The sequence below is a fragment of the Python bivittatus genome, unplaced genomic scaffold (assembly GCF_059951505.1).
Source record: "Python bivittatus isolate LINGU-HERP-01145 unplaced genomic scaffold, Pbiv_v1 ctg000330_np1212, whole genome shotgun sequence".
Classification (NCBI taxonomy): Eukaryota; Metazoa; Chordata; class Lepidosauria; order Squamata; family Pythonidae; genus Python; species Python bivittatus.
In genome coordinates this window covers 39,181,567-39,203,696 of record NW_028277058.1, presented here as the reverse complement: position 1 = coordinate 39,203,696, position 22,130 = coordinate 39,181,567, and the positions used below count along the sequence as shown (strand labels likewise).

Here is a 22,130-nt window from a genome sequence, read left to right as displayed (position 1 = left end):
GGTGGAATGGGATTGAAAGAAGAGATTGCCGCTGAGCACACGTTCAGACCAGAAACTGAAGCATGGTTCATAAATCCTTTCACTTACAAATCCACTTCTGCTTTTTTAAGGGAGAGAAGTGTTTTGGACGGCTATTGCTGTTACCGGCAATAGAAAATTACCTCATATTAAAAAGCATAAGGATGGAAACAGAATTAAAAGCTAGAATTTGTATTTCTGAAAATAGGACTCAGAAGATCATTTCCCCCGGCCCCAGTAGGCTTAAGGAGAGGAGACAGACCACCTCTGTCCTTATTCTCAGAGATACTGACTGCTACTCTTATTTTTCTGGTGTCTCATCATTTTGCCTGATGAAAAGTTCTGGGAACCTTTGATTGCAATGAGTTAAGTCCAATCAAGCTGGCACTGATTTCTGCCAACCGCCTGGACAAACACTGGCAGTCCTGAAGCACTGGCCATCCTGATCTGTGTCCAGCAGGAGCTCATAGCTCTTCTGAGGATATTCCATTAGTCTCCTTGACCCCATACATCCATCATATTTATTGACTTCCATTCTCTCAACCCTACCAAAGTATTTTCTCCTTAGACTATCCTCTTGTATTGTATGCCCAATGCATATCAGTTTCTTCTTGCTGATCACCACCTCAAGAAACCATTTAGCCTTTATTTGCTCCAGAAGTTGACTAGTTTTTCTTGCAATCCATGGTACTTTTAGGAATGGTGTCCAAATCATGATTTCTGAGGCATTTCACAATAACTTTGGGCCTTTGAGCAAAAGCCACATGGACTTGGGTCAAATGTGACAGTGCTGGCTCACATACCATACTTACTAATAATGTGATTTGGTTTTGGTGTAATATATGTGAACCCATTTGCTTTATTCAACAAATGCCAATTTAAAAAATTCTTAGTTTAATAATTTAGGATGAAAATCCCACAACACAGATAAACAAATGCTCCATTCTACACATGCAAAAGCACCTTTTCCTAGATTCTACCATTTTAGACTTTTTAAAAATGTTTCTCTGCTGAAAAGATCTTTGACCTCCTGTATATACAAATGAAGCATGGCTCATAGAAGTTCCTTGCATTTAATAACTTCAACAGTCCCATATACTGCATTGTATAAATCCATGAGTAATTTTTCTTAAAATGAATCTGTTTACAGAATGCCATGGAGTTGAAAACAGCTTATTTCACAGAATAAAATTCACAAATAGCAATGAGGCCAGCCTCCCTTACTGCTAAACCACCACAGGCATGCCACATCATCCAGCAATTCATTGCCTCATTCTTAAAAGATACCAATTCTTGAGTGGATGGTGAAAAATGCCTATTATGACAAAGTATTTTAGAGATGTTGATACATACACTGATTCAGAAGATTTTAAAGATTAATATACAACTGAGACCAGAGGTTTTTCTTTTTGGATTGATGGACAGTTGGAAAAAAGTCATGGAACTCAGTTTTTGAACATGGTAACTGCAGTGAGATGATTGCATGCAAAAAAATGAAAAGATTTGGCATAATCCATAATGGAGGAATGGTTGGTGAAGATGATGGAACTTGCTGAGATGGCTACACTGACTTCTTTGATCAGAGAAAACACAGTATCTGCATTTATTGCTGACTGGATATAGACTCTCTGTGTGAAACAAAAAAACCCGAACTTATGATTTATGGATTTGGTGATTAGACAGGACAGATGATAGAAAGAGGAGAATTATGTTGTAGCCATAGAGTAAGAGGTAAATGTATAATTGCACTAACTGCTGTAAAGGTCAAAAACTTCTTTGTATCTTTTTTCTTTCTTTTCTATTTTTCTACTTTTTTCCTTTCTTGCACTTTTAGCTTTCTCCGATTTCTTTTTCTTACATTATCTTGTTAGTTTTTATCTTCCTTTTAAAAAAATCTTTAATAAAAATTATATATAAAAAAACAAATGTGAAAAGAACTCTCCATTCTTTTTACAGAATCCTGAACTTCATGCCACAGTTGCAAACAGGTAATTCTCATGGAAGCTACTGGGAGGATTAGAGCAAACCCTCATGTCACCAGATAGTTTGCCAAAGACACTGATTATGGTACAGAGGCTCAGTTAAGCACTTTGCTACGGTTGTAACACAAACATTAATTTAACTGACAGAGAAATAGTTCCCATGCATGGGTCCTATTCAGTATATTTTGTCACAGAAGGACAAAGGCTGCATCCATTAAACTTCTCATGGTAGCATTTTTGTCTCTTTCACTGGGGGACATGTGCTATAGGGTCTCAGAAGAAGCAATATATACATAATTGCTCCTTCAGTGGAACAGGTAGAAAGGAGTCATAATGAGTAAAATATTATTTTTGATGAAATTATGTTGGTGATAAAAATGCAGTTATTCATCATTTTATCATTTAACATTCATAATATTTCAGAACATCTATCTTTATAGCATTATTATCATTATAATTCTCCATCTGCAGTATAAATTAGAATAATTTAGGGAAACATTGGATTATCTTGCTGCATATAAGCTCTAAAATGGATGGTGTTGATCACAAACTTACTTTTTACAGCAAAGAATTTTTCCCAGATTTATTAAATGTATTACTAAATCCATCAATCTCGCTATCTTATCTCCTATCCTATTCTCCTATCTAGTAATCAGACAAAAGGAAACATTTATCAAGGTATTATTTTTATTTCTTAAGTTGTAGCCAAACAAGGTGCAGATTCAGCTCTGATCCATCCATGAAGAATAAAACGTTGGATTTCCTTCAAGATGCTATTGATCCTATTGCCTGGTCGTAATGTTCAGGTCTCTTCTTCTGCAACTCAAAGAGACATTAGGATGCAAAATGTCTTTCTATCCCAAGCCACAAACAAAAAAAGGCCTTAATTTTTGCAGTTCACATACAATCCTCAACATTAATTTCTGTATATACAGATGATAACCTTCTGCATGGTAGAAATCCCTATAATCATCTGGCAATCAAATGCCAGCAATGTTTTAAGCAAAAACCTTTGAAACTTCCAAGCTGTTTATATACAGCTGAAATCAGAAAAGACAAAGATAGAATCTGGCAAAAAAAAAAATCCATGATTAATATTCAGTGCCATACACACTCTTTTAAACTCTGGACTAAGGAACTAAATACCATACTGGATTTCTATCTAGATCCACTTAATTATTTCTTCCCCATGTACTATTTGAAAATCACAGGATGCTGTTAAGACATCTTATTTTAACCCTTTTTAATTTATGGTCTCAATTTTGTAAAATGTGTAACCCAATATCCTAATAGAGCATGCTAGGGATAGTTTTATCATGTAAAAGATGCTGGTAATAGAATGGGAACTAGCTTCCCATCAAACAACTTCTTGTGAAGTAGATGTTTACAAACTAGACCCTCAAAGTGATGTATCTCAAACAGGTACCTCTAGCAAGGCAAGCTTCCAAAGATCCGTAGATCAAAACACATACACAAAATTAATATGTAGCCTTCTTAGTTTGTATTTTTAATTTTTTAAAGTTTCCTTTTTTAAGATTAAAGGTAGTTTTGTTACAAAAAAAATAAATATATTAAATAAAAAAAAATATGTAGCCTAAACCTTCTGCAGGGTGAATTCTTCCAGGATCAGGAAGAACCCCAATATACTAAGCCTTCTATGGGCATACAGGCAGGACTAATCAGAGTACATTAAGAGTTTTTATTCTGGATGCGCTCAAGTCTTGCCTAATGTCTTTCAAAGCTATTTTTCTCTAAGGCTCAATCTCTCTTTTGGATGAGCTACCCACTTTTCTTTGTTTATTGTTGTTGTTGTTTAGTCGTTAAGTCGTGTCCGACTCTTCGTGACCCCATGAACCATATTGCGCCAGGCCTTCCTGTCCTTCACCGCCTCCCTGAGTTTGCTCAGTTTCATGCTCATTGCTTCAGTGATGCTATCTAACCATCTCATCCTCTGCCGTCCTCTTCTCCTTTTGCCTTCAATCTTTCCCAGCATCAGGGTCTTCTCCAAAGAGATCTCTCTTCGCATTAGGTGACCAAAATATCTGAGCTTGAGCTTCATTATCGATCCTTCCAATGAGCAATCAGGGTTGATTTCCTTTAAGATTGACTGGTTTGACCTCCTAGCAGTCCAGGGGACTCTCAAGAGTCTTCTCCAGCACCACAGTTCAAAGGCATCAATTCTTCGGCGCTCGGCCTTTTTTATGGTCCAGCTCTCACAGCCATACATTACTACTGGAAAAACCATAGCTTTGACTATGCGGATCTTTGTCAGCAAGGTGACGTCTCTGCTTTTTAATATGCTATTCTTTGTTTATACAAACTCTTTAAAATGTAATCCTTTTTATCTAAGCTTAAACACCCCCCCCTTTTTTTTGCAATTGTAAAAATACTAAAAATACTATTTTAAATAACAAACATTTTTGGAGGCAGTTTGTATCTTGGGGCTAATCTAATTACATGCCCCAGAAGGTCTAGGGCTCTACATTGTGGCTACCAGATCCTGATTTAAGGTGCCCTCCCTAGTATTTCCTGTAGCAAAATAAGGATGCATTTTCCTACTTTTGGCCTTGCTACTTTAACCCTGGTTGAGGGAAAGAAGGTGAGGGCAACAAATACCAGTTGAAGGCAATAACTGCTGCATCACTGAAGGCTACCCTAGTCAGATGAGGTAGGTTTGGTGGTGAAAGAAAGCTTAACAGCAGCAATTTAGCAGTGTTCTGAAACTTACCTTCTTCCTCCTCTTCCTCCTCCTCTTCATCATCCTCTTCATCAGAGCTGAAGGTGCCATCAGGCAGGCTATAAACACGGATAACTTGCTTGTTGGGATCCTTCAAGATAAGGTACTTGCCCTCATCCAGTTTCATGCAGATGTCAATGACACAGCGCAGAATGCCCCAGGCATTCTCCATGCTTAAATTAATTTGGCTTGCAAATTCATTGGGTTTGAACTGCTGTGTGCCCAGGATCACATGGCGTGAAGAATCTTTCACATGATATCGGGAGACATATCTAGCGATCATGAAGAAGCAAAAATTAGAAAGTGCAATGATGTAGCTCAACCTAGTAGCAAAAGGAAGATTTCAAGATTTGAAGGGAGATGATTGGACACAGCTAATTATGAAGTTGCAATCTTACCTGTTCCACAAACCATTAAATTTTGGGTAATCTGTTATTTATCTATCTCAATTCTTTCATCTTCGACATATTTATAATGATAGTGACATATTTATAGCAAGATTGAAATATATATAGCTTTAGGAAAACTGGTACTCTGCAGGTGTCAGGCAGTAAGAAGTGGCTTTTCAGAAGTTTGGTATGGCAGTCAATTGGTAGCCACATCTAAAACCCAGGCAGTCCATATTAAGTCCCTTATATTAAAATAAATTAGCTGTGCTTAGCAATTTTGAATTAATTTATACTTTTCGAAGATAACACTGCTTGATGTTTTACAGCCAATATGGCCATCAGATGGGGCCAATAAATCCTTTGGGCTTGTTTGTTCTCCACTTCTGAATAAAGGGCTGAATAGTTCTATTTAAGCAGCAGAACCAATTAACACTGTGCTACTCACTGAATGAAACAAGACTCAAAGCTGACACTAGTATGACACATAAAATGAGCTATGATTTTATGAAAACTTGCAGCCTGATTTTCTTGGATAGACTTTTCTTTCAAACTATTGTTTTAAGCAATGATACCATTATGTTCATCACTATAGTATCACTACATCACTAGCATTTCTACTGAGTATATGGTATAAAAAGTTCTCAGATTAGCAATAACTATCAATGTTGATCAATTAATCAATGTTGAGTTGATTAACATTGGAGATTTCTAAATTTCTAATTCTGAATAACAAGTTAGATAGCTCCTAGTATTTTATTAGGTAGTAACATGATCCAAGTAATTTCAAAGTATCCTTTACTTCATTGTTAGAACAATGTTTACACAAAATAAATAAAAAAGAATATGACAGTCTTAATAATCCATTATGCTTAAAATGTTTCTGTAGAAGCAGTAGCTCCATAAGCAGCTTTAACAAGAAAGCATAAATATAACAATGTCTGCCCATTGCATATCAAGCATATTATGTCCCTCTTCAGGGGCTGGGCATTTGATACCTTTCAATGTAATTAGATTAATTAAAATAGTAATTAAAAGTAAGATGGCTAAAATTGTAGAATTGTAAAAAATGTGTTGCTATATATAATTAATCCTCAAAGGCTGCATTTTCATTTGCTTTTGAAAGGCCATTAGGGTGGGAGTCATCCATGTTTCAGGATGTTACTTCAAGCTATTTCATAGGAAGGGAGCCCAACATCAAGTGCCCTCAGACTGTACATTCTGGTAGGTGGGGATCCTTAGTGGGCATTTTCTAGTTGCTCAAGTAGACCTGGCAGAAATTATTGGGGAAAGGCAGTCCCCAAGACACCTACAGTCTAAGTCATATAGAAGTGTTAATGTGGCTGTACATGACTGGCCATTAAGTGTGTGTGCTGCTGTGGACCAACTGAACTTCTGGGTGATTTTCAAGGATAGCCCGTGTAGACCAAAGTACAGTAATCTGAATTAATCTGGTCTCTGAATCAATGTGTCTGGGTTGAGTCTGAGCCAGTTTTTCCCCTAAGAGCCTTCAGACACTGCGTTAAGATTTCTACATCATCTCCAATATGCCTGGGGTGAAGATGTATAACTGGATATCATCTGCATATTGATACCTCACCCCAAGCCAGTGGATGACCTCTCCCAGGAGTTTCATGTAAATAGAAGAAAGGATTGAACTTTGAGGGACTCCATAACAAAATGCTTGGGGATACAACTTCTTCCAACCACCCTTTGGACCCACCCTCTCAAGTCAGAGCAGAACCACCATAACACCATGCCTCCAACTCCTGATCCAAAGTCAAGAAGGATGCTATGGTCAAAAGCATCAGAAGTCATTGAAAGATCTAGGCTTTATAAACTATTTCTTGGATAACTGTTCTAGAGAGGTTGCTGCAATTCCAAAGATCTGCCTGAAGACTTAGTTTTCTCCTTGTATATCACACAAACCCTTTTTAATATATTTTTTGATCTTACCCCAGTTTAAGATATTCTGATCCAGCCAGCAATGCACAACAAGTCCAACGAGCAAGTTTGTAACTATTATTTTTCAGTTCAGTGGCAATCACAGCTCCTCTCTGGGAGTCCAGCTTTTGACGCCAATCTACTCCATTACAGTGCTAGAAAAATAAGCAAGCGTATTAGGTTTTACACAGCTTCTAAGATCAGGCTATAAAATTGACAAATTCATGCAAATGTATGTATTTCACATGACTGGCAGCATAGAAAGAAGGTAGCATGCTGAACTATCACATTTTTTTTGTTTTGTTTTAGCTTAGCACTCATAAACTATGGCTGTATGGCTTTGCATAAAATGTGAATCCCCACTTTATAGTTTATTCAACAATTATGGCTCAACAAACTATGCGTAATGAACCTGGTTAGTATGACAAGAGAAAGGCAATAGTATGGTATGCACAGATATTCAATCAGTGATGATTAATCATCTTCCATCAAGATGAAGACAAAAAAGGAGATGGAAAACATTCATAAGCTAACACAAGTAATTACAATAAAAAGATTAGTCAGCACAAATAATGTATATACAAAAAACCTATGTAATGCTCATCTAACAGAATCAGTGACAAAGTATATATAGGCAGTCCTCCGTTAGCAACCACAATTGGGATCAGAATTTAGATCACTAAGAGATGTGGTTGTTAAGCAAATCATCACATGACCAGATCTGATTTCATGAACTTTTTTGCGGCAGCTGTTAAGCGAATCACTGCTGTCGTTAAGTGAATCACATGGTCATTAATCAAATCTCACAGTTCCCCATTGATTTTGCTTGCAGGAAGCCGGCTAGGAAGGTTGCAAGTGGTGATCATGTGACCCTGGGGATGCTGCAACCATCAAAAGTGCGAGCTGGTTGCCAAGCGCCCATATCGTGATCATGTGACTGCAGGGGTGCTGCAATGGTTGTAACTTTGGACACTTGCCATAACTCACTCACACTAACTTCGAACGGTCGCTAAAGAATGGTTAAGTGAGGACTACCTGTACATGAATCTGTTCTTGTTTTGATCAGTATCTCAGCCAACATGCTGAGCCACTTTATTATTTCTTACCCTTGAATCCCATTCATTCAGTGTTTTAATGTTGATGAATGATACTTCTCCATTGGCTCCAGTCATCACTCCATCATGCTCACAACGTACTATCAGGTCAATGTCATCTCCCAGCTTCCACCTTCGATACCTACAATCAAATACAGTTTTGCTGATTTCAGTGTTTTAACAGCTGTTTATTTAAACAATGAGTTTCAGTGAAAACTGTAACAGGTATAGAATTTACACCTGAACTAATGGGGATCACCAAGTCCCATCAATGAGCTAGAAGGAACAACGTACCGATATGCAACAGAAGCTACCTCATTCTTATCCATATCGTCTTCCACAAATGGGTTTGGATTGGGAAATGTGTATTTTTCTTTCCCCTATAAAAGAAGTCATGCAGAAATATGACCAACAGCAATAAATATACAATCAAGATAGTAATGTCTGCTTCATAGTTCTGTTTTAGAATCACAAAACTGTAGTTACTGCTTCTTTATCAATCTTTTCCCCAAACCTCTCATAATAGCTTTGGGGTGTCACTGTGTGGATTTCCTCACCATTATATGTAGAATATTTTCTCTGGTCTTAGAGTAAATATTATCTCTAAGAAAAATCTGAAGAACTTATAAAAGCAGAAATAATGGTTCAGAATCCATTTTTGCTGGTTTAATTGGATTACTGCTGGTTGAGCAACATTTTATAGATAAGCATAACACCTCCATCTTGACAAGGTGGGAGTACTGTGATGGAATGGAATTATGAAGGCCAAGCTCAGGGAGACAAACATTTTCTTAGCTCGCCAGAACCGTGTGGGAGGATCAAGACTGGCACCTCCCTGAGGAATTCACACTGTTGTGGCTGGAGGACTTTGGGAACTGGGGTTTTAGTCTGGGAAGATTCTTGCTAGAGGTTGTAGCTAATAAACATAGCTGAACTGAATTAGCATTGTCTCTTGGAGTTCCTTGGGCTAGGCCTGACAAGTACTCAGCATATCCAATGACCTTGAGAGCAATACTATGGGAATCTGAGGTCTTGGTAGGGTCATCCTTGCCAATAAGGTTGAAAGGATAGAGGGAAGAGTAATCCACATGGTGGGGTGAACTGACTCTATATGCATGAGGGAAATTAGTCCAATTAGAACAACTTCTAAAATCAATCCCAGAAACCATTTTTGCATTATTATCAAGAAAACTGTATGGACATGGCTGAAACATTTAGATTAATCTGGGTATCAGGTGATGAGATCTCAAATCAGAAGGTGTTCTAGTTTCTGAGAAGAATGCAGAATTTCCAAAAGTAGATCTGGTAAACATTATATGACCAGCCCAAAGCCACAGAGAAAATCTGGCAATTGATGGTGCTAATATTGAAAGAGGAATTTCTAATTTTATAAGGATACACAGACCTGGAACCAAAATCTCAGAAACATGAATCAAGAAAAACTTGAAATTATAAGCAGAAATGAGGTGAGCTTAGGTGGATTAGATGATTACATTATAACTATTCAGGACATGAATCTGTATGAATGGCAATGACAGGAGAAGATCTGTAACATTAATAAATATCCAGTATAACACATGTTCTACAAGTATGTGTAGCTACTACGGACAAATGAAGGAAGACACTGATGTATTGTATAGCAAACTAAAAGAATGTTAAATAAAACATAAAGAAAGCATGCATTATTACTAATGAATGATTAGAATACAAAAGTTGGAAAAATTGAGAACCTGGAACCACAAGATTTGGATCTTGTACCTAAAATTATGCAGGGGATAGTTTCGTAAAGAGACTTGTTTATTGTTAGTCCCTATTTCAAACAACATAAACACAGACTCTATGCAAGGGTGTACCCATATGGGTAACATTAGAATCAGACAGACTACATAACAAGAAACAAAAAATGGAGAAGTGTGTTCCAGTCAGCCAGCAGGCATCAAGATGCAGACCATGAATTACTGATGTCAAATATATGGGTTAAGGTAAAAGACAATAGGTTTACAGAAAGATTTTACCTGAAATACATAATATAGATCACTGTATATAATAGATTTAGCACACTTAACTTATGTGGAAGAAACACAAGGAGCAATGACAAAAGATAAGAAACGCTGTAAAAACTAAAACAGAAAAAAAATCTTCCCACAATTTCAAGCTATCATGATACCCAGGGAAAGACAGACAATAAGACTTCCAATGTCAAGTGGCAAAGGACAAGGAAAGATATCTCAGTGAATAATATCAACAAATGGAGAATAATAACAAGAAAAAGAAAATGACAGCTTTTAAAAAAAATATCAGAACATTTACTCATGAATACTCAAGAATAATCATGGAGGAGCTCTGATAGAGGCAAGTACAGTTTAAAGATATAGGGAAAGAAGCCCCTTTATAAGCGGAATTACAAAATGACAGAAATATTTGTACAGAGTGGATATATTCAGGATCTTATTCTACTAGACAGTGAGGCATGACAGGCAAGATATCAGTTGTCAAATAGGGCAGCACCAAAGGTAGATGAAATACCCACTGAACTATTTAAAACTGAAAGAGAAAAGGCAGTTAAAATCCTAACAGCACTGTGCCAATAATTAAGGAACAAGACTATGTGGTCTACTTATAGGAAGAGATTGGAATATATACCTAAACCAAATGGAAAACACTGAACCATTACATTAATTCTTCACATAAAGTTTTGATGAAGACCTTGTTACATTTTGGCCCTATTCGAAATTATCTTTAAAAAAAAAAAAGAATTCAAAACAAAAGCACTTTCGCACAGATTCTTTATAATTAATTCCAAAATCTTATTTCAAATTTATCTGGGGGAACCTTAGTCCATTTGTAACTTTCTAAAATCAAAGTTTTAATCATCCTTTTGCTGTTTATTCCAGATTTTTTAAAAAAACTTGTATTTAAAACGTCTTTTGCTAAGGATTGAAGGAAACTCATCCGAAGCTGTAAAACTTGTTGATCCAAAGGTGAATTAATAGCTGAAAAGTAGTTAACAAGCAATTTCCAAAAGTGATTAGAAAAGGAAGTATGCAAACCCAGCGTCCTTTCAAAGGCACCAACCACGGTTTGAGCAAGATGGCTATTCCCTCATTTCCCAGAGTTCTAAACCTGCCGGAGACTGCTGTCTTGTGGGGAGCAGTGGTCTGGAGCACTTTGTGTACTGTCTATCTTTTCCTTGCCTAAGTACTGAAATGTAACTTTGATGGACAAGTTGAACCAATGAGAGCCAGAGAACATGTGAATCTTTGAAGCAACTAACATTACATGGAAACCTAAAGGCTTTGTTTTTACCTACTTGGCACTTTCACCATCCATTTTGACATGTGTTTCATCCTTTCAGCTAGACTTCAGCTTTTCCTCATATTCACATTCTGTTCATTCTTCATATTCCAGCTAACATTGAATTTAAGCTTCCCTGCTTTCTCAAGCCAAGGCTGCCCAGTCATTGGATGCAGAACCAACTTGCCTTGCATTTGAATCTAGATACATTCTTATTCTTGTTTCTTATTTTTGCTTCATGTTTACTATAATTACTGTAAAACTCTTTAAGTAAAAGGTACAAAAATGTATTCTTTGCTCATGTTTTACTACAAAATGCCTTCTTTACTTGCCTTTTGTAATATAGCTGCATCGAAGTATAAGAAAGTGGTATTTATGGTTATCTGAGACATGCATGAATGATTCAATGCTTGTAGAGGGATTTGTGAGCTAGAGACAGCATAAATGAGCTCTCAATCTGGGAATCAAAGCTTTTGGTAATAAGTTAGTTTAGGCATAGTTGAGATAGTTGGTGACTTGCTCTGTGCTCAAGGGTTTATTCCAGTTCTGCTCAGTTATCTAGTAGTGGCTTGTCCACTCTGGGCTCTGCAGGGTAACAATCCAAGAGCAAGAGCGGCAGACAGCAATACATAAGCACTATTGACAGCAGGGACACAGTGTGAAGTGCTGTTATTAAGGAAGTCTGTCAATACAGGCATTGTGCTCTGTATGACTCTCTTGGCAGTAAACTGGGAAACCAAGAATAGAGCTATACAAGGAAAGAAATATGTCAAATTGGCAGGAAGGTTTCAGAAAAGCAGAGCGACTCAAAATCAGATAACTAGCATAAAATGGATAATGGAGAGATCAGACTGATAACTGAACAAACAAAAGAATGCAAAAAGGAAATTTACATTTATATTGACTACAGCAACATATCTGACAGTATAGATCATGCTATAAAGCAGAACATATTAAGGTGCCAGAACACATGATTATTTTTCTGAGAAACAGTTATAACGAATAGAAGTTACTGTAAGAATGGCACTTGAAGAAACAGAGTGATTCAGAATAGAGAAGTGAGATAACGGTGCATATTATCCCTGTATCTAATATACTCAGCAAATATAGAAAAGTTGCAAGAGTAGAAGAAATTATAACTGGAATGAAAACAGAAGACTGAAACACTAACAGTCTGAGATAGCCAGAGAATACTACTTTATTAGCTAAAGAAGACACAGAACAGCTCGGGGGGCGGGGGGAACAGAAAGTGAAATATCCAGGTTAATGTTTAATATTAAGAAGACAAGATTAATTTTAGGCAGGAAAGCAATTACCATCTCGGACAAGATCATGAAATACACATATATTTCTATGACAACATTAATCAAAATAGTTAAAGCAGTGGTGTACCCAGACATAATACACAGCTATGAAACTGAATACTGAAAAAGTATGAGAGAAAGTAGATATCTTCAAATTATGGATTTGGAAAACTAAGTAAGAGTACTAATGGACTGCAAGAAGAACCAATCACTCTATGTTGGACTAAAAGGACTGACTGGTCCTGTGTGATTATGCTCAGCAAGCAGAAATTCACATACTTTAGACTTGTGATGCAAGTGGATAATGGACCAAACCCAAACCCAACTACACTCACTAAGCTTGAGGGAAATGCAAGAATAGGAAGACAATAGATATGGTGGATGTACAAGATCAATGAAATTATTAGAATGTCCTTAAAGAAGCTACAGGTCTAAGGAATGTCAGGATGGTGGATATTTGTCATAGATGCATCAGGATTCATACTGGATTCAGTGACATCTAATTAATATTAAACATCTCTGGCAAATTAAATATTCTATCCTTACCATTCTTAAGCACTGCTGAGAGAAGTTGTGGTTGATGTAGGTGGCTTCCATAGCAAGGTTGCGAGGTGAATTGAAAGAATTGCCCTCATCCTGTGGTGGTTCATTAGCAGTTTCACTCACTGTAAGAAGATCTGAGAATACAGCCAAATGCAAGTATCATCAGAAAGTTTAATATCTCATCTGTAGAAAACAAAACTATTCAATACTAAGATAGCGAATCTTAAAAATTAGAACACTTTGATTCTTCTCAGACACTGCTTACTCCAGATGTCCACTTTCCCTCTTTGATACAGAGAAATTACAAGGCCATCACTATTGCCTTGTTTTTTTGCAATACATATATGCAAAGACTCACCAAAATCAGAGTTATCTCTTTTGTCAAAGAACAGCTTGGATCCAACTCTTTGGACTATGATATCCCAGGAATATACTGAACGAGTGCAAGCCATGAGGGTGGCTAGGATAGCATCTGTAGCAAATACGTTCCCTTGAGTTTTGGCCAGCTATGTACAGAGAAAAGTCACATGGGTAAGAGTAGGAATGTATTGCCCAGACTAACAAAAGTGAACTGAATTCCCATCTACTTTTCCTAGTTTATCAGTGGTCCGTGCCTCCATTTCCAGCAATTCAAACTCAAGAGAGAAAAAAGACAGATGATTTCAGAATATTTTTCTAAAATATTGAGGGAAATGAAAAAAATATCTGCCATTCTATTTCCCTCAATTTCAACATTATTGTAATATTTGTTCCTTTTACATTTAAGAATTTTGACTGGTGAAGGACAGAAATGGGAAATTTGTTAATTAAATTTATATGGCACCCGTCTCCCCCAGAGGGTGACTAACCACCTGCCAGATCAACTATTTAGCTTGTTAGTTATCCCACTATCTTTCCAAGATTCACAGAAATTATAAATTCTCTCGACTATTATCAGTGTAATAAATACAACTCATTATCCACAAATCTAGTACAGTGGTACCTCGGGATACGAACTTAATCCGTTCCGTGACTCTGGGCGTATCCCGAGTTGGTCGTAACCCGAAGGAAATTTCCCCATAGGGTTCAATGTAAATCCGGTTAATCCGTTCCGCCCTCTGAATTTGGTCGCACCCCGAGGCAAATTTCCCCATAGGGTTCAATGTAAATCCGGTTAATCCGTTCCGCCCTCCGCCCGAATTTGGTCGCAACCCGAGGCAATTTCCCATAAGGTTCAATGTAATTACCGTTAATCCGTTCTGGCGTCCACGGACCACACGGAAAGCGGCCGGGCGCAGCGTGGTGCGGCGCGAAAATGGCCGGGTGCAGCGCGGCGCGGCGTGAAAACGGCCCGGCGCGGCGCGAAAACGGCCCGGCGCGGCGCGAAAACAGCCCGGCACGGCGCGAAAACGGCCGCGGACCACGCGGCAGGGCCGGAAAAACAGCCGCGGACCACGTGGCACGGGCGGAAAAATGGCCGCGGACCACGTGGCACGGGCAGAAAATGGCCGCGGACCACGTGGCACAGGCGGAAAATGGCTCGTACCCCGAGGCGGAGTTCGCAAACCGAGGTAAAATTTTGGGGCCAGAGCTGGTCGTAACCCGAAAAATTCGCAAGCAGAGGCGTTCGTATCCCGAGGTATCACTGTAAATATGAAAACCTGCAACACTAGGTCAACTGTAAATCATTTACCAGTTTTTGAAGATGGGCTTTAAGGAATCTCTGATAAGGAATTATGGCATATTCAAATACATAATCGTCTCTATGCCTTTTCCATAAAGGCATGATATCTTCTCTAATAAATTTATTATAATTTCTTATTACACTCTTAGTAAGGAATCTTTTATCTAGCCTCGCCCAGCATAATGTACTGGCAAAGGCATAATTTTCTTGCTCTTTCGAAGGTAAAGGAAAGAATACTATTTTTTTCAAGCGAAGCACTACTACAACAGTTTTCTATTCAATAATACAAACTAAACAATAAAATAGGTATTATACCTTGCGTATGACTGGATCATCAGTGGTAGTCACGGTATGGAAAATGCGCTTAATGCTACGAAGATTTTTTTCATTTCTTGTGGTGATGCGGTCAAAAGCTTTGTCATAATATTCTAAAGCCCCACAGCATTCTCTGCAAATTGAAGAATATGAGATATTCTCCCCAAGGTGTCACACGATAGTAACTACTGTATAACTGCAGTGCAACCAATTCAAGGAACAAACATGAATGATCACACTTCTATGACAACTTTCTCTAACACATGACCCTCCAAGTGTGCCAGTACATAATCTCACCATTTCCAACAGCATGACCATGGGAACTGTAGTCCAACTAATCTGGAAAGGGATTGGGGTTCTAAAACATCATGAAGGTTTTATTCTCTGGCACCATCTTCGCTAAATCAGATTAGTTTCAATCTCCAAGTAGCAAAACCACATTTTAGAGATGTGAACATGATGGGCATTCTTATCAAGGAATTGGGCCTTCAGGCCAGTCTAAATAGCTGTTGTTGCCCTCCTGTTTATACCTCAGATAATATTAATCAAACACCATTTAAGTCCATGCCAGTCATCAGAACATTTAACAAAATTTGTTGATTTTGATTAATGGTATTCAGACATTAAATCTTAATTTGTTGCTTGTTCAGGACCTAAGTACATTAGCAAAAGGAGCTATAACACAGACAAAAGAAAAAAGAAAAAAAGAAGAAAAAAGACCAAAATTATTTCAGCCTTTCCTAATAAAGCGTACTTCAGATGTCTGGGATTCTTAATTCTTAGGAATTTGGGAAACTGTAGTCCAATAAATGTGAACAGCACCAGACTGAACAGTTCACTTTGTATTGCTAATTCCAAGTCTTACATGTCCTGAGGCTCTGACACCTCCAAATATCTCATCTTCATTAATCTAGGGAAATCCATCTCCTCCTTCACCTCCCAGTCACTGCGAACTTCCACTGAGGAATCACGCGGCTTCTGCTGAGCCAACAGATGAAACATACCGAGATGGAAAAAAGGAAATAGAAAACTCATCAGTGTTTAATGCAGCAGCAATAACAATTGAAATGGAGTAACTTAGGCCCAATAATAGCAACCAGAGAGAAATCCCAATTGGTTAAGAAAGAGATTACCATACCTGAGATTTTTGGTCCCATTTCTGCCTCACTCCAAACTGCTTCTGAAATTTCTTTTGCAGACGCAGTCTATCTCTGAAATAACAGAAAACCAACAATATTTTTGTCAGATAAGACAAGTTTGATAAAGGAGCTGCTTATTCCAAATCTTTCATTCACAATAAATTTAGGCTGCTAAATTAAAGAGTATGGTTAATTCCAGATGTACTTGGTGAAAAGCAGAATTTCACTCCATGCCTGCAAACTTTAATGCAATTGCTTGAAAAGTACATTACTGCAGGGTGGGTGTAAGAGGGTACAAACGCAAGTTTAATTAATATAACAAAACAAATGGTATTTTTGATTCATATTCTAATGCAGCAACAATTCAGCAACTGAACGAATTCAGAATACAGCATAGCAGAACCCAGCAACTCATTTAGTGAACAGTTTGCTTTACAGAAAATTGACTTCTTGTTACTGTTACAAACAGAAACCAAACTGTTCTCCCACAGACCAAGAAAGATTACCTCTCCTTCTGCTTGGCACTTTTAGGCAGAGTCTGCAGGTTGAACTGAAGTATGTTCCGTCGGTCCTTGTCTCTTCGAAGGTTCCTCTGAAAAAATATATTTGTGCAAATAAGAAGAGAGAACAATTCATTTTAGAATTTCTTGGAAAATAGGGAGAATAACAACAGTCTTGCACAATACCTGCACAGTGTTCATTGCAGTGCACTAGATATAGTCAGACATGTCACTGAGCATGTTAGGAGGCATAATGGATGTGTATTTTAAACTTCAGAGGCTACAGGTTGCCCATTCCTGACTTAGGGACTCTCAGCTTTGCAACTTGTTTCAAAAGACAATTCTGAGTTACAGAGAAGGAAACATCTTCCACAAATTGCAGCAAAATATCAACCAGGTTGGCAGGCAGAGATAGAGTTCTCTGTATATATCTTAAAGTGTATGTGTATGTAGGTATGGGTACACACACACATGTACAACCCACTACCAGTTCAAATGTAAGATCTTTAATGAGAACATCATACCTGTGCAAATCTCATACGATTCCTTTGATATGCAGTTTTCTGTGTTCGTGTTGTGTCCACTAGCTGGAAACTGGCTTCATCTTCCTCATGGAAGTAAGCATACTGGCTTCCACCTCCAAATTGGGATGAGTATTTATCTACAAATATATTAACCACTATCAGTTTTATGCTCAGGTTTTGGATTGTTTGGAAGACCTAGGATTGAAATGATTCTTCTATAAATAAGAGCCATATGAGAATAACCATAAAGGGAAACTATTGAGAACAAGAAATACAAGTGAAAGAAATTTCAAGGCTGATCATGAAATGAAGTTGGTCTTTTTTTAAAGCCTACAAGTACAAAAGAAACTCTACTTCTATTGTGATCAATAGAGATATGATATACCATAGCTTCCCAACTACTTGAAGCATATCGTGTAATTCCATCAATGTTTTATACATCTCAGTGCCATCACAATTCAGTAGAAATCTATTCATTAGATGAGGTACTAGTAGGATTGCAGAAAAGCTTAGAGTTAATATCTTCTATTCTGTAATGATGGAATGGGGGAACCATAATGTCCATGCCCTGAAAGCCTTAGCAGAGGGACAGTAATGTTTACATTTACACATAGTAGTGGAAAGATGATAATCTGCTCTAAATCAATCAGAAAGGCCTTTTAGCAACAGAACCTCAACACCAAGTCTACATATTATTCATGACAGTTAGCAGTAGTTGGATTTGATTCCGGGGGACTAGATGGACATATGTTTACTATCCTAACTTTTCACGTCTTCTTTTCCCTCAACCTTGCCAAGCCTATTTTATTTCTATGATATCCACCCACATCACATATCAACCCATGCATATGGGTTTCTACTTGTGATCCAGGAGATTGCTTGGTTCTTCTTAAAGTCCACTTAGTAACTTCTCCAAATCCATAATTTGAAGGTGTTTATCCTCTTTCTCTCACTTTTCCTCAATGTCCAACTTCCATACCTGTGTGTTATGTCTAAATTCCACTGCTTTAGTTATTTTGACTGTTGTTATCATAGGAATACCCTTGTCCTGCATGATCCTGTTACTCACTGCCTTCCTTCCTAGCATTAATTTCCTGTTTATTTCTCCAGCACATTGCCCAACTTTATCTACTCTTGAACCAAGAAAACAAAATGATCTACTACCTTCTCTTCTTATCCTCAACTGTAAGTTACTAAGCACACAGACTGATTTTTTTTTGTTTTTGTTTTAATACTTAACATTACCCTGGATGTGTTACATTCCATTTTTATTTTCTCAATTAGGGCTTCTATATTTATTTACTTTAGGTAAAAAAGTGGCATCACCTGCATATATCAACTAATTAATATTTTCACTTCCTACTGTTGATTCTAGCTCTCATATCTTTCAATTCTGCATTCTTATCTCCATTATAAGCATTTCTCAGAAGAAGAATTATGTGTTTTGGCACTCCCAATAGCCTTTTCTATGTTCAAGGTCTTTTCAATGACCTTGTTGGAGTCCATGGAGTCTCCATTATCCATCTTAGGTTAATGATTTGTTCTCACGTCCCTCTGTCTTTTCTGAAACTTGCGTATTCATCTGGTATTTCTCTTTCCATGTATGGCTACATTCTTATTACCACACTACAGATACCCTGAAACAATGTACTTTATCTCAGACAAGAGCGACATCTGACTCACTTGTGTATCGCTTATCTTGATAAGTAGCTCCAGTCCAGTCTGCAACCTAGGCAAAATAAAAATGAATATTATTATGCTAATATATGCAACATAGTCATTGAAAAGATTTTCAACAGATCCTCTAAAATTATCCCTCAATCCAGTGGAATTTCTGAGTTCTAAACCTCTTTCCCTAGAGGCAGCACAAAGACCTATGTATATATTAGGGGGATGCAGCCAAAAATAATATCCCCATATTATAATTGTCTTTGTCAGTATACAGTAATTTAATTTTGCACTCTTAATTATTGTAGTGTAGGTATAATATACAGAACTGTTTATTGTGATCCATCACCTTGCATTTTGAAACTATCCCATGCGTTGCTTAAACACACTGTACTAGAGATTGGTGGTATAACAGGCTATCAATGTAACACCTTGTTACAAATTAAAGAGGAGAATTTGCTTATATTAGCAAGCAACATATGCACCACCACTCATATTGCCATAATTCCCTAAACAATTAGGAAATATCAATGTTTTAAGCAAAGTTTTCCCTACTTTCTATCATCTTGTGCAGGGATGAGGAATCTGTATTTTTCAAAATGTTGCAGGACTGTATGTCCCAGCATTCTTCACTACTGGCAATATTTATGATGTTGGGAGAAAGTCTATCATTGATTTTAAGATTCATATTCCTTGTAACTGGATACAACCATGGGTTGAGATACACGGAAAAACCAGAAAGCAAGAAAAACTAATTTTAAAAAATGTTGTATTTCACAATTTATTTGCTATGTAGTTTGATTCCATTTCAATCTTTGTTCTGGGAACTGTGCAATATACAAATTTCTGAATGATAAATGAACTGCTGAAAGCAGTGCCTTGTATAAAAAATCATTAACAGAAGGCCTAGTATGAACTGAGGGCCTCAAACAGACAATGAGTTAAAATCAATTAAGAACTTCTGTGCTAGGATTCAGACAAAAGTACCTTTCCCAGCCGATCTCCTTTGCTGAAGGGCTGATAAGGCATATCTTTGAACTGCTCAGGAACAGCACATGGACCCCAACCAGATGGATTGTCCTGTACTACAGGCGTAATGAATTTTGCCATCTTCTATAACTATCAAGAAAGAAGACTCAAAATGAATAGACATAAAAGTTGGTAAATTTATTTAAAAATAATTCCCAAAAGAAGATAACATCTATTCAAAACCCAAATGGAAAAAATGTCCATCATTATGATGAAAGAATTTGGAGATTTTTTATTGTGATCTGTATAAAAGTCAATAAGATACTTAAATTGAAGAATTCAAAATTTGGAAATGACACACTCTGCCTCAAATTCCTAGTACAAGACTGCAACATCTAAAACATTTAGTATATCATCATATAACACAAGGCCAGAGTGCACACCCAAATCAAGATATGAACATATATATTCATCAACTTTTATGCTAACAATACTTTTTTTTACAGAATTTGGGATCAGATTACATTCTCTGGACTCTTAAACATATTTATAGTATTTTTAATTTCTTTATTATGTTGCTGTGTAGTTTATATCCAACTTCATATAACCTGATGTCTCCTTTTTCAGTTAAAATGTAATTTACAAGTCTTTTTTTTTCCGACACAACAGTCTCTCACACCACATTTTGCTAACTTTCTACTGAAATACCATTTAATGATTTCCAAAATCTAGTGACAGCCACTTTAGCAGCAGATAATCAACATGTTATTAAAAATGTATAGCAGCAACTGTTTATTTGAAGTTGCGAGGAAATGGATGCAGTTGGAGGGGAATAACGGATACTACAAGAGGAAAATGATGAGGGTCAAAGTTTTCCTCTGTTTTCTCTGAGGGGAACTGGAGGTAAGTTTAGTGTTTTATGTATTTTTTGGCCTTCTTGGGGAAGCTTACATTATTTTTTGCATTTCATGCTTCTACATGGGAGTAAATCATGCCACTAATTTCGGACAACTATGTCTTTTAAAAAATAACATGCACATCTGCACTCTGCATTAAGTCCCTCTATAAATTGAATGACAACTTTAGAGAAAAATATTTTTGAAATTAGACATTTTAAACAACTTCAGTTCTATTAAACAGTTATTTCTTACTATTGAAAACTTACTAGCTCCACTTCCCATCCCTGACTATGAACTCAAATGTTTTATTCTTATTTTAATCTTGTACTCAGCCCTTTAGGCAAAATGAACGTGAAAGAGACCACCACGATCAAGAAGACTCACTAAATTCGACCAGACACAGGTTGCTCTGCTCTTAATGGATGTGGGGCAACAAAGAGGTGAAAGAGTGTCACATCCAGGGTCTTTCTGAGCAACGTCAACGGTACCTATACCGTGAGTTGAGAGTTACTGCTTCAGAGCACCGGATTTTATCATGACGCTGTCAAAAATGGCGACCAGCAAATGAGGCCCAAACTTACACACTTTAATATGGAGATCTATTAAGGGGGAAGGGGAATGAATGAACATCGATGGATCTAGAAAGGGCCGGGTGAGGCCTATGCTAAAGGACCACAGGACCTCACCACCGGAAAGGCAGGAGGGTCCTTAGCCCCACCCTGCATCCAACATAAACCCGCTGAGGAAGAAAGACGCCAGTGGTCCGCAACGCGGAGGGTCCTGGGCTCAGCCCCAGGATTCGTCTCTCACCTGTACGACCCAAGCGGGCCCAGATGTCGACGGATTCGGCCCAGTGGCTGAAGGCTAAAAGGGTTCCCTGCCAGACACACCTCTTTGCCACTCGCTTCAACTTCCGGCGCCGCTTCCTTTGCGCTGATGTCATTATACCGCGACGCCGGTAAAAGCTGATAGAGTACTGTAACAGATTCGGACTGAGCGTCGCAGTCGATCTAGCTGTCCTGCAGTTGGTTGGTCGATAGGCGGCCTAGAGGTGATACGCTTAATTTTAGTTATATTGGGTGGAGCGTGGATTCGGTAGCTGTGTTTGACTCTTTTCTCTGGTATCCTGGTTTTGTCTAGGATGAAGCTTC

The 22,130-nt window shown here is 37.7% G+C and overlaps 1 protein-coding gene across 3 annotated transcripts; it reads right to left on the bottom strand.

The window, feature by feature from the left end:
- Window positions 1-2,669: 2,669 nt before the first annotated feature.
- On the bottom strand, window positions 2,670-21,929 carry EIF3D (eukaryotic translation initiation factor 3 subunit D). Of its 3 annotated transcripts, none has more exons than XM_007439179.3 (15): window positions 21,790-21,929; window positions 20,099-20,230; window positions 19,127-19,172; window positions 17,444-17,580; window positions 16,926-17,011; window positions 16,419-16,491; window positions 16,146-16,261; window positions 15,281-15,413; window positions 13,661-13,808; window positions 13,306-13,436; window positions 8,456-8,541; window positions 8,174-8,303; window positions 7,080-7,222; window positions 4,729-5,009; window positions 2,670-2,822 (listed from the first exon to the last, which is right to left on the bottom strand). In XM_007439179.3, exons 2-15 carry the CDS (start codon window positions 20,219-20,221, stop codon window positions 2,803-2,805), a joined length of 1,653 nt encoding a protein of 550 aa, XP_007439241.1. In that variant the 5' UTR covers window positions 20,222-20,230; window positions 21,790-21,929; the 3' UTR covers window positions 2,670-2,802. The 3 variants fall into 3 exon arrangements, with proteins under 3 accessions (XP_007439241.1, XP_007439243.1, XP_007439242.1); XM_007439181.3 differs by having other exon boundaries at window positions 2,670-2,816; window positions 21,790-21,928; XM_007439180.3 differs by having other exon boundaries at window positions 16,146-16,258; window positions 21,790-21,928.
- Window positions 21,930-22,130: the final 201 nt, after the last annotated feature.